This window comes from Spea bombifrons, chromosome 3 (assembly GCF_027358695.1).
Source record: "Spea bombifrons isolate aSpeBom1 chromosome 3, aSpeBom1.2.pri, whole genome shotgun sequence".
NCBI lineage: Eukaryota > Metazoa > Chordata > Amphibia > Anura > Pelobatidae > Spea > Spea bombifrons.
In genome coordinates this window covers 50,255,292-50,268,461 of record NC_071089.1, presented here as the reverse complement: position 1 = coordinate 50,268,461, position 13,170 = coordinate 50,255,292, and the positions used below count along the sequence as shown (strand labels likewise).

Below are 13,170 nucleotides of genomic sequence, written 5' to 3'. Positions count from 1 at the left end.
GGGCGGGGTGCATCAGAAGTCAACACCTCGGAGATCAACTGGAGCTGAAATTGGAGAAAAGTTTTTCCTCCGGGGTGTGACTTTTTAAAAATGAGGAAGGCATTGTGGGTGGCGATCTGCATCATGTAGATTGCCACCTTTTTGTACCACGCCCTACACTTCCTCATGATAAGGTATGGCTGTAGCAGCTGGTCTGCCAGGTCCACACCTCCCATATGCTTATTATAAGCTCTGATGCACGCTGGTTTCACAGTAACCCCAGCTCTGCCACGGACAGGAACGCACATAGTGCTCTCGTCATGGATGGTGCTGAGCATGCACACATTCTTCCTGTCCCTAAACTTAAGTGCCAGCAGCTCCTCCTGGCGCAGAGCAGAGCATTCCCCCTTTTTTAACCGGGTCTTTGCTAATTTTGCTGGGAACCCCTTGCGGTTACTCCTTATAGTTCCACAGGCGACTGTCTCGAAGCAGTAAAGCAGTCGGAACAAAGGGACACTGGTGTAAAAATTATCAAGGTACAGATGGTACCCTTTGTTCATCAGGGGTAGTATAAGGTCCCACACAATTTTAGCAGTGGTTCCCAGATGTTCTGGGCAACCAGGAGGGTCAAGGTGGCAGTCCTTTCCCTCATAGACCCGGAATGCATGAACATACCCACTTTCACTCTCACAGAGTTTGTAGAACTTAACTCCATACCTGGAGCGTTTTGAGGGTATATACTGTTTAAACGTGAGTCTCCCCTTGAACTTCATGAGAGACTCATCAATGGTCAAAGTCTGCTGGGGGGTATACAACTCAGCAAATCTGGCCTGAAGGTGGGTAATCAGGGGCCGTACCTTATATAGCCTATCATACTGGGGGTCTTCTTTTGGGGGGCACAGGCTATTATCATTGAAATGCAGAAAACGTAACAGCATCTCATAACGTAACCTAGGCATTGTATGGGGGAATATCGGGGTAGACATAACGATGTCTTTGCTCCAGTAGGAGCGTATAGAGGGTTTTTTAATGATGCCCATGCAAAGGCTAAGGGCCCAAAATCGGCGGAGCTCCATGGCATCCGTTGGATCCCAGTTTTGCTGCTTGGAGAAGCTGCAAGTTGGTTGGGCAGCAATATAATTCGCTGCATAAATATTAGTTTGGGAGGCTATCATAGCCAAAATATCCTCCCCAAGAAAGAGGTCCAGATATTGGACCGGGGTAAAACCTGCCACATCCACCTTTATGCCAGGCGTGGCAGTAAAAGGTGGGATGACTGGTGAGGTTTGGTTTGGGGGAACCCATACTTCACCATCACCAGCATCTGCGGCAGGTGAAGGGCGAGTGGTATGTCTCCTCTTTGCCGCTGGCTCAGCAGCAAGAGGAACTGTGACACTGACATCGCTGTCAGTGTCAGAACACTGACCTGCGTCAAAGTCTGACGCGGTGTCAGTCTCACTACCATCAGAGGCAGATGCCAACATGGCATAAGCCTCTTCAGCAGTATACTGCTTCTTCATTTTCAAAAAAAACTAGCACTAACTCCTAACGCAAACGAATTCTAACTGGATATTTGGGGGAAGGGTACCTAAACTAGTACTGATTTTTTTTTTTAAAACCAAAAAAGCAATACAATAAAGATCAATCAAATGATCAAATGATCAAATAAGAAGATAAACTGTCAATAGCAATGGAATAATGAAATAATTGCTCAGTAACACACAAAGCAACCTCTCTCTCTCTGATACAAGATCAAAGTGAACGTTAGGAAGAGGTTTGGCTTTGTGGGGTCACTGAGCGGTCATTTCTTTGGGATGTGACCACTGTGATTGGTTTTCACAGCAATCACATAACTGTAATTTCATATTGGATGATCCTGGTTTGCCTAAACTACCAAGGCAACCAGGATCAACCCACCCCATCAACCCCCACGAATGTGGGGGCTGATCCCTGGAGATTAGTGACAAGCCCCCTAGGCTTGCCTAATCCTCCATCCAATCAGAACACTCCTTTGGGCATTGCAGGCTTGCCTCAATGAAGAGGCATCCTGGAATGCTGGGGGGGGGGCGTGATTGACAGACCAGTGATATGAATCACTGGTCTGTCGTTTAACCCACCGATCGCTGCGATTCACAGTGAATCACAGCGATCGGGGGGGTTGTGAAGCCCCCTCTGGGGCATTGCAGGCTTCCCTCAACGAAGAGGGAGTCTGGAATGCCCTTCACCAGATTTGCATCTGGTTCGGGGGCGGGGGGGAAGCGTGATTGACAGACCAGTGATATGAATCACTGGTCTGTCGTTAACCCACCAATCGCTGCGATTCACAGTGAATCACAGCGATCGGGGGGGTTGTGAAGCCCCCTCTGGGGCATTGCAGGCATGCCTCAATGTAGAAGCAGCCTGGAATGCCCCTTACCCGATTTGCATCGGGGGCAGGGGCAGGGGGAGCGTGAATGACAGACCAGTGATATGAATCACTGGTCTGTCGTTTAACCCACCGATCGCTGCGATTCACAGTGAATCACAGCGATCGGGGGGGTTGTGAAGCCCCCTCTAGGGCATTGCAGGCTTCCCTCAACGAAGAGGGAGTCTGGAATGCCCTTCACCAGATTTGCATCTGGTTCGGGGGGGGCGTGATTGACAGACCAGTGATATCAATCACTGGTCTGTCGTTTAACCCACCGATCACCGTGATTCACGGTGAATCACAGCGATCGGGAGGTTGTGAAGCCCCCTCTGGGGCATTGCAGGCATGCCTCAATGTAGAAGCAGCCTGGAATGCCCCTTACCCGATTTGAATCGGGGTCGGGGGGCGTGTTTAACAGACCGGCGATTTGCATCGCCGGTCTGTTGGTTAAACCGCCGATCTCCGTGAATTACGGAGATCGAAAGGTTGCAAACCTTTTTTTCTGGGTTTGCCTGGACAGCCTCACTTGTGAGGCTTCCAGGAAAACCGCGATGCCGCCGATCGCGGCGAAAACGCCGCGGTAAACGGCAAGTAACGTTACCACGTACATGTACGGGCATTGTCGTTATCGCGTTGCACGGCAACCCCGTACATGTACGTGGATTGTCGTTAAGGGGTTAATGTAAGCATTTTCTGATGTTCATTTAACAATATTTGTTTCTAAATAACACCAAGCACATCCCAAAAAAATACTTCACGCAAGTGCTTGAATGCATTTTGTCAAATGTTCTATGTGTGAAGATACATCATAGCAATCTTTCTATAAGTAGTTGAACACAGTACTCGGGAAGTATATGAGTGTTCCTACGATAAGGCAGTGCCAAGTTGGCATCTCTGTTGCCTTGCCTTTAACTTAACTCCTCAAGGGAAACACAAATAATATATACACGGGCAACTCAAAGAGAAGAGAATATATGAATATTCAAAATATAAAGTGAAATACAAAATAGGGTACGAGAGGCACTCAATCTAAGGACTGTATAATTGCCCAATAATAAAGTATGTGTCTGCAATCAAAATATGTGTCTGCAGTCAAAATAATGATGAAAAATAAAAATAATTTGACTTCTCAAGGGACCAAGCATATGCACAGTGTGCACTGCCAAAAAAACAAAGGCAAAATGACAATGTCTATTGTTGAACCAAGTCTTCCTCTTTACAGCTAGTATTTATTATTGTTAGCGTGTGTCACGGAAGCCTCCATGCCATGAGTGCCATCCTCTTTCCTACAGACTATGGGCCCTGGTACAGAGTGACCCGTCTCACAAAGTACAAGAAACTCTAAAGACTCAGAAACAGGTTTGGGGCGTCTGCGTTTTGGGAGGGGGTCCTTAGGGTCAGGACTTATATGACAGAGATCTCCATGGCCAGTATGTGCACCTGGATTTGATATCCAGAAGGTTTCAGCTAGAAGTCAGGAAGCCGCCTACAGACTACAATTTCTGCCCCGCAACTGCAACGGCTACAGGGATCCAGGGAGGTGCGGCAGCCGGCCCATCACTCCAGCAGTAGCCGGAGCACCAGGGAGGGGATACAAGCAGCATCCCTCCCCACCGGGCCTGGGAGATAATGGATCCGGGCAGTCTACCCAGCGGCAGCTCACAAGTCTGGAAGCAGAGTTACCTGTCCTTGCTCCCCAGTGGCAGATACCAATTCAGGGAGCTGAGGATATTGCCCTCCCTCCCCAGTGGCAGGCCGACTCAACAGATCCCTTAGCACCAGCTGAAGAGCTGGCAACAGGACAGAGCGCCACTGGCCTCTGCCCCGCAACGGCTACAGCGATCCAGGGGGGTGCGGCAGCCGGCCCATCAATACAATGACAGCTAGAGCACCATGGAGGGGATAGAGGCGGCATCACTCCACAGCGGCTTAGCATACTTCAGGGAGAAGAGGCAGTCGGCACTGTCCAGCGGCTGCTATGTTCATCGGGAGAGGCAGAGGTTGGCCGGGTGAACACTGCCCTTGTAGGGACAATTAGGCTAGGTGACCAGTTGGGACTGGATAGAGTTACTTTGGAGTCAACCCATCTAGGGTCTCCTCCTGTGTTAGTTTCCTTGCGAAGGGGGAGAAATGTCACAAAAGCCTCCGTGCCATGGGCTTCTGGAAGGGCCTGAGTGCCAGCCTCCTTCCTACAGACTATGGGCCCTGAAACGGAGTGTCACGTTTCCCAAAGTACAAGAGACTCTAAAGAAGAGCTCGGAAACAGATTTGGGGTGCCTGCAATTTGGGAGGGGGTATATGTGTGGTGTTTTACTCTCCATCGGGGCAGGACAGAAACCTCCATGGCCAGTATGTGCACCTGGATCTGATATCCAGCAGGTTTCAGCCAGATGTCAGGGAGGCGCCGTGTTTACCATCCTCCTACTGAGCTGTGTGTAAAGGAGGACCTGATGGAGAACTTTGTGTGGTTTGCTATGTGTATGTATCGATGTAAATTAGTGTGGGGGTAGGACTGGGGTAGTAATGTAATCCAAATTTCATGTGTACGAAATCTTGAATACTCACTCAGTCAGTGGTTCAGAGCTGAATACCACATCTTTAGGAACAACATGTCCCATAATACTCAGTCAACCTTAGGCAACCTGAGAATCATGGGGTATATAGTCCACAAAGATTTGCCCCTACTTAAATCAGCTCCTCTCCACAACTCTTAAAGAGGATCATAGACCGTGGGAGATCAAGCAGCATAGATTTCGTAAAGATTGTTGCTTAGTGGTGGGTTCAAGTTAGCACTGTGTAACTCACATGACCTGCGCCTACATTTGCTTGCAGAGTCTGACAAGTCTTTGAATGCACTCGAGCGTGCATATAATGTGTCCGGAAGGCTATAGTAGGCAGCTGAAGTGCTATTCGTCAGAAGTGTCAAATCCGGTGCCATGAATCTGAGGTCTGAATGAAAGACAAATTCTATTATAAGACAAAGTTGTTTTTTTCAGAAAAGGCTGGCCTGTGTATATTGAGCCTAACTCTAATGAAATGTGTGTGACCAGGGGCAAGTAAGTTGTCTTTACAAGGACAAAAGTGTCATTTAGTAATACCCTTCAAAGTCAATTTCTGCCTATCCCTTAGTATAACTCAATTACTTGGATTACTGAATGAATGTCCATTTTTTTTTCAGATGGAGTTGATTAAAAATGTCAGTACTTCTGAGCAGCCATATTTATTTACTCGCCATGTTCATTTCCTCAACTTCTCAAGGTAAGTTTAATTATGTTTCTTTAACTGTATCTGCAAAAAATCCCAGCCATCAAATTGTCGATTTAATAGTTTTGAATTAAAGATTGAATTATTTTGTTGGTGAAATAGTCATGTCCACGGTGGTCCTACCACACATGTAATCTAAGTGGCTACCTTTAGTGTTGAACTGGTGCCCATAGCCGCCACAAATATCTATTTTACCTTAGCATGCAAGTGTCACAATCGTTTAAGCTGCTAGCGATCCTTCTAGCTTTCTTTAAAACATGTTTTGATGTGTATGTAATTTTCACTCTTCTGAAGATGCCAACAATAACAATTTGTTCTGGACTTGTTATCACAAGAAAATAAATCACTAGACAGAGAGAACAAGAGTACTTGTTCCAATTCTGCAGTAAAATTACAGAAAACATGGCGTGTCAGTTTACAGCACAGCAGGATCTGTCTAAATGAGACCTAAGTAAGATGGGGCTCCGGATGGTCAAGTGAATTCTGTGGGAACTTTCCATAGAAAACAGTTATCAATAAATATTAAAAACATTGTGCTATACAGTAATGTATACTTTCTTTCTTTGATGTTACTGTAGACTTACTTTATAGCCTAGCTTGAAACTCATAATAGGTAATACTGTGTATTTATACATATATATATATATATATATATATATATATATATATATATATATATATTTGTATCTATATATATATATATATATATATATAGCGCTAATGGATGAACTTTGCAGTTCACACCTGTAGTTGGGATTGGGCAAACATACAGATACAATCAAGGGGTAAATGAAATAATAGATTGTTAGTTATTATTATTAGACTTGGGCGCCGGCCAACTCTTCGTGTTTGTCTTCGTGGGGGGAAAAATCTTCATATTCCGCGAATATTCGCCCGTTCCTGTGTTCGGTTCGGGCGAATATTCGTGTACATTCTTCGTGTTCATTTTTTTTGTTTGTTTTTTTGTAGAAGGGGTTAATACGGGGTTAACGCGGCACGGACTACGCAGCAGCTTTGGTGCCAGGATTTTAAATGTCCGTGCGAGCAACTCTATTGGTCGCCTGCCAGGTCCTCCTCTGCCATCAACCAATGAAGTACACCTGTCCTTCATTGGTTGATGGCAGACGAGCCCCCTGCTGGCAACCAATAGAGTCGCTCCTACAGACTTTTAAAATCCTGGTCCAGCAACTTGGCCAGCAGTTAAAGGTCCATACAAGCGACTTTATTGGTCGTTCGTACAGACTTTTAACTGTTGGAGCAGGGAGACCAGTGGTCTCTGTCGACCAAGTTAACCACCGACGGGAGTGGAATTCCATAGGTTCGCCGCCAGGAGTTAAAAAGGCCATGCGAGTGAGCCTATTGGTCGCCTGCAGTATCCTCCACTGACATCAACCAATTGATTGATGCCAGAGGAGGACCCTGCAGGCGACCAATAGAGTCGTTCGCACGGCCCCTTTAACCCCTGACGGCGAACCTACGGATTCCGTCAACCCCTGCGATGCTGCGTGGATAAGGTAGGCTAGATGGGGAAGGGACCAGGGAGATTAGTAGACGAAGATTCTTCATTTGGGGGTCTTCGTCTTCGTATACATTTTACCGCCGCTTCTTCGTTTCTTCGGGACGGGCATAAAAACAAACTCTTCGTGTTCGTTTTCATGCTCGCCCGAATACGCCCGAATATGCACACGTCTAATTATTATTATCTTTTATTTATATAGCAGCAACAATTACGCATCGCTTAATACAATACATAGACAAACCGATACATTAGGTGGAGAGGGCCCTGCTCGCAAGCATACAATCTTGAGTTATTGTAGTGTTACAATAAAAATGTGGTCCTTTAGTTTGATTTTGAAGTTGTAAAAAGTTGAAGCTTGGCAAATGTATGAAATCCTCAAATATGAGCTGAAGGTTTTAAGCGCACTCACTCGTCCAATGCAGAAAACTAATTACTGAAGTCCGGTAATGTAAAAACTCCAATCTTTAGTTGATCTCAATCAAAAATTAAATGAAGTAATTCATAAGACCAAACAGAAGGTATTCATCTTACATGTAAGCCTTTTTAGCCTTTCTGTTCGTATTTGAGGATTTCTTATGGTTGGACAGAACAGGCATGCAACACTTGACCTCCCGCCTAATGCATATTCATATAATTTAGATGGTGATGATTGAGGACCTGGCCTTTTGATCACAAAGTTTGGCAAATGTCCAGTGGAAATGAGTTCCAGAAATATGGAGCAGCAAGGGAGAATATATTTAGTCGATGCCCACCATGGATTAAGCATTAAGGGTGTGCACGTGGCAGGATATCAGAGATGAAATATAGGATGGGAATGAGAGATGAAGGGCCATGATAACTAGGTACCACCAGTAGCGTACCTAAGGAGGGGGGCGTCCGAACCCCAGGTGACACTCATCAGGGGGGTGCAAGGTGGGCTGGCTGAGGAGATGTCTTTGTGGCCCGATGGCAACCTAATGCAGGTCCACAGCTTACCACTGTGGAGCTTGCACACTGTGCAAGGAAACTCTTTTCCCGCCTAGGTTCTTACTTCCCCTTGGTGGGAAAAGTGGGTTTCCTCACAAAGGCATTAGGTGGCCGTCGGTCTGACATAGATGTCTGCGCAGCCCCAGTGCTGCTCGACTGGGCCCCAGACCAGTGAAAACTGCAAAAGAGGTAAGGGGGTGCAGGTGGCTGAATGGGTGAATGAGTTTAGGGGCTGAAATGTGACAGCCAATCTGTTTAGGGGGCAGTGGTGGCATAGGCAGGCCTCTTAGGGGACAGAAGTGGCACAGGCAGGCTGTTTCAAGGGCAGAGGCTTTTCATGTCAATGTCTGACTTAGTATATAGTGATGGGAGTTATGCTGTGCTATCGTCAATTTCGGGCTCAGTGTATAGTGATGGGAGTTAGGCTGTTCTACCATCATGGTCTGGCTCAGTATATAGTGATGGGAGTAATGCTGCACCATATCTGTTCAGTAAATGTTATTTATTTAAACTTATTTAGTTTATTTATGAGTTAATAATTTCATTCTTTAGGATTTCTATTTTTTTCCAGTTCACATACAGTTTACAAATATGTGAAATGTTCTTGCCAACTTTAGTTTTTTGTGGGTGTCTTTACATTTTATATGTAAAGTGTGTTTATATATATATATTTATAGTGTGTGTGGGTGGGGTGCCACATACGGGATCCACCCTGGGTCCCAAATACTCTATGTACACCCCTGGGTACCACACCCTGTTACTGCCATAAATGATAATTAGTTAGGGGTAAATCCCTTGCCTTTGGTTTACCACTAACCACTCAAAGTGACTTCACTGTAGGGGTCTATCTATTAAATCAAGAAAAATAAATAGTAGCATAACTCACCAGAACTTCATGGTGACCTCCCAACCCAGCGCACACTTCCATACATAGAGCTGTTTTACGCCTTGCACATAAATACATTGAAAAGTAGCAAGACGACTACACTACCCTAGATAACCTTCGATGAAATACTGCATACCATACCAATGGTTTGCACACAGTCCCAACACTAATTCTTGCCAATATTGTAGTCTGTTGCATAAGCTGTCTGCTCAGGAGCGTTTATATATTCCTTGAGGGGGCGTTTGTTGGTTACTGCATCAAGCATAATAATTCTGCAAAATCCTCATATATTTGCGGATTTCAGTATTTTAGTTTGTATTAAAATGCTAATCCCATGCTTTAATGTCGAAAGCCTCACTTAAACTGACATACACACTGAATGATTTTGTAGCCAAAGAATAGATAAGAATGGATTAGTAGTGTAGTAAAATGTAGCTTTGTCTGCTACTGGATTTTATGCACAGAGTCATAATTGAAATGTAATGATGTACTTTATAGAAAATGCTGTCGTCATCATTTCAGCTGGGGGGAATTTCTATGAGGCACTATATACTGTATATACATACACATGTACACACTATTAATAGAACCAGGGTACATGATATACACTGTAACTTTGTGTTACTTGACACAGTGCACACAAACATTTATATTACATAAATTCACTGGCCACTTTATTAGGTACACTTTGCTAGTACCGGGTTAGACCCCCTTTTGCCTTCAGAACTGCCTTCATTCTTCGTGGCATACTTTCTACAAGGTGCTGGAAAACATTGCTCAGAGATTTTGGTCCATATGGACATGATGGCATCACACAGTTGCTGCAGATTTGTCGGTTGCACATCCATGATGTGAATCTCCAGTTCAACCACATCTATTGTATTGAGATCTGGTGACTGTGGAGGCCATTAGAGTACAGTGAACTCATTGTCATGTTGAGATGATGAGATATGTGCGTGTTGTGACATGATGCATTATCCTGCTGGAAGTAGCCATCAGAAGATAGGTACACTGTGGTCATAAAGGGATGGACATGGACACGGAGTTTAAATGATGCTCCATTGGTACTAAGGGGCCCAAAGTGTGCCAAGAAAATGTACCCCATACCATTACACCACCAGCAGCCTGAACTGTTGATACAAGGCAGGATGGATCCATGCTTTCATGTTGTTTACGCCAAAGTCTGACCCTCCCATCTGAATGTCGCAGCTGGAAACGAGGGTCATCAGACCAGGCAACGTTCTTCCAGTCTTCATTGTCCTATTTTGGTGAGCCTGTGTGAATTGTAGCCTCTGTTTCCTGTTCTGAGCTGACAAGAGTGGAACCCAGCATGGTCTTCTGCTGCTGTAGCCCATCTGCTTCGTGGTTTGACCAGTTGTGCGTTCAGATAGTATTCTGCATACCTTGGTTGTAAAGAGTGGTTATTTGAGTTACTGTTGCCTTTCTGCCATCTTGAACCAGTCTGCCCATTCTCCTCTGACATTAGCAAGGCATTTCCGTCCACACAACTGCCGCACACTGGATATTTTCTCTTTTTAGGACCATTCTCTGTAAATCCTAGAGATGATTGTGTGTGAAAATCCCGGTAAAACAGCAGTTTCTGAAATATTCAGACCGGCCCGTCTGGCACCAAAAACCATGCCACGTTCAAAGTCACTTAAATCCCCTTTCTTACCCATTCTGATGCTCGGCTTGAACTTCAGCAAGTTGTCTTGACTACACCTACATGCCTAAATGCATTGAGTTGCTGCCATGTGATTGGCTGATTAGCTATTTGTGTTAACTAACCATTGACCAGATGTACCTAATACAGTGGCCATTAAAGTTCCTATATCCTCACCTTTACCCTCAGCTTCTTTAGCAAGGCAGTGGTAGTCTTGGAGGTGTGTTTGGGGTCATTATCATGTTGGAATACTGCCCTATGGCCCAGTCTCCGAAGGGAGGGGATCCTGCTCTGCTGTATGATCTTGCCCACCGTGCTGCAGCTCAGTTTCAGGGTCTTGCCAATCTTCTTATAGCCTAGGCCATCTTTATGTAGATCAACAATTCTTTTTTTCAGATCCTCAGAGAGTCCTTTGCCATGAGGTCCAATGCTGAACTTCCAGTGACCAGTATGAGAGTGTGTGAGAGCAACAAATTTCACACACCTGCTCACACCTGAGACTTTGTAACACTAACAAGTCACATGACACTAGGGAGGGAAAATGGCTAATTGGGCCCAATTTGGACATTTCCACTCACTTTTGTTGTCTTGGTTTAGACATTAATGGCTGTGTGTTGCGTTATTTTGAAGGGACAGCAAATTTACACTGTTTACAGGCTGTACACTCACCACTTTACATTGTAGCAGAGTGTAATTTCTTCAGTGTTGTCACATGAAAAGATATGCACTCACTTTTGTATATACTTTTGTATATAAAAGCTTATTAATTGCACATTGTAGGCTACCTGGAGCTTTCCCTCTATTGGAGAAGTGGTTTTGCAAGGGATGTGCATAACAGCCTTAGGTGGGTGGGGAGAGGGCACGGCCAAATGTTGCTCCCCTGTCCAGAGATAGACAAAACTGACCAGGAGACACCATGTTAAACCCACAGAGCTGCCAGGTATGACTGTGCATCAAAGAAAGCACAAAAATAACAACTTTATTAATACTACACTTAGAGTTAATAGAGATTTTCAAAGTACTATAGCAAATGTAACTTATAGAACTATAACACAAATCCCATATGTACAATGATGTGTTCTTCCAATGGCGTAACTACAGGCGACCCCTGCCACCCTTTGTTCCTGTCTCCTTGTAAAGTTGTTTAGAAAGGGCAATTTTGAGCAGGACCGAAAAGAAGAGAGAGGGGAAGATATAATCGAAACATTTAAATAATTTAGCATAGTACAGGAGGCAAGCTTAGATTGGTCAAAGGCTTAGATGTAACGTAAGGAAGTAGAAAAAAGTCTCCCAGCAGCAGTGGTGCAGGTTAATACAGTACAGTGAGGAAATTTAAGCTGGCATGTGATAGACATAAATCTTTCCTCACTATAGGACCTGACCAAAGACCTATAGGGGTCCAAACCCCTTACATATATGTATGTGAGCATGCATGTGTAATTGTGTGTGTGCGTGAGCATGGATGTGTACAGTGCCTTGCAAAAGTATTCACCTACTTTGGCATTTTTAATTTTTTGTTGCATTACAAACTGGAGTTGAAATGGATTTGTTGGGTGTTTTTACCATTTGATTTGAACAACTTGCCTACGACTTTGAAGACACAAAATATTTTTATTGTGAAACAAACAAGAAATAAGACAAAAACTTGAGCATGCATAACTATTCACCCCCAATTCAATACAACGGCAAGTCTCTTGGAGTACATCTTTATAAGCTTGGCACATCTAGCTTCTAGTTTACAGCAGTCTTAAAGATTCTCAATTGGATTGAGGTCTGGGCTTTGACTAGGCCATTCCAAGACATTTAAATGTTTCCCCTTAAATCACCTGAGTGTTGCTTTAGCAGTATGCTTAGGGTCATTGTCCTGTTGTAAGGTGAACCTCCGCCCCAATTTCAAATCTTTGGAGGACTCAAACAGGCTTTCCTCAAGAATGATCCTGTATTTAGCATCATCCATCATGCCTTCAGTCCTGACCAGTTTCCCAGTTCCTGCCGATGAAATACACCCACACAGAATGATCCTGGGAGGCAAATGTTAGTTACCCAAATTATATGATCATGATAGTAGTAGCTAACAGACTAGAATGTACCTGCGCAACATGAGAATTTTAGTTCACAATAACCGTGTTGGTAAAAAATTAGCTACAACTACCCCGGTCTACAATTCCTATACTGTAGTATAGAATTAGTGTAGACCCCTCCCCAAAAGGTAGCTCAACAAACATTATGAGATATTACAACAAAATAGGGTAGTTAGAGAGTAGTAAAAATACTACTAAAGGGAAATAAAGACTTGGAGACTAAATCGTGGCTAACATTTGGAACGTTATTACATTTCTCATGATGTTCAGCCAATCATCAATATGGCTAAGAATCATATGATGTGCATTCCACAGCAGCTGTAGTACCTGTCGATAATGATATAAAAGCTAACCTTTGGCACTCCAGTTGTTGAGTACTCACTTTCCCATAATGCTTAACATACC

The 13,170-nt window shown here is 44.4% G+C and overlaps 1 protein-coding gene across 1 annotated transcript in view; it reads left to right on the top strand.

Annotated features, from left to right (window-relative positions):
- UST (uronyl 2-sulfotransferase) overlaps positions 1-13,170 on the top strand; it is a 101,333-nt gene that overhangs the window by 67,765 nt on the left and 20,398 nt on the right. The window contains exon 4 of the mRNA XM_053459966.1: positions 5,565-5,644. Within this exon, the coding sequence (XP_053315941.1) occupies positions 5,565-5,644 (80 nt within the window). The remainder of the gene's footprint in view (positions 1-5,564; positions 5,645-13,170) is intronic.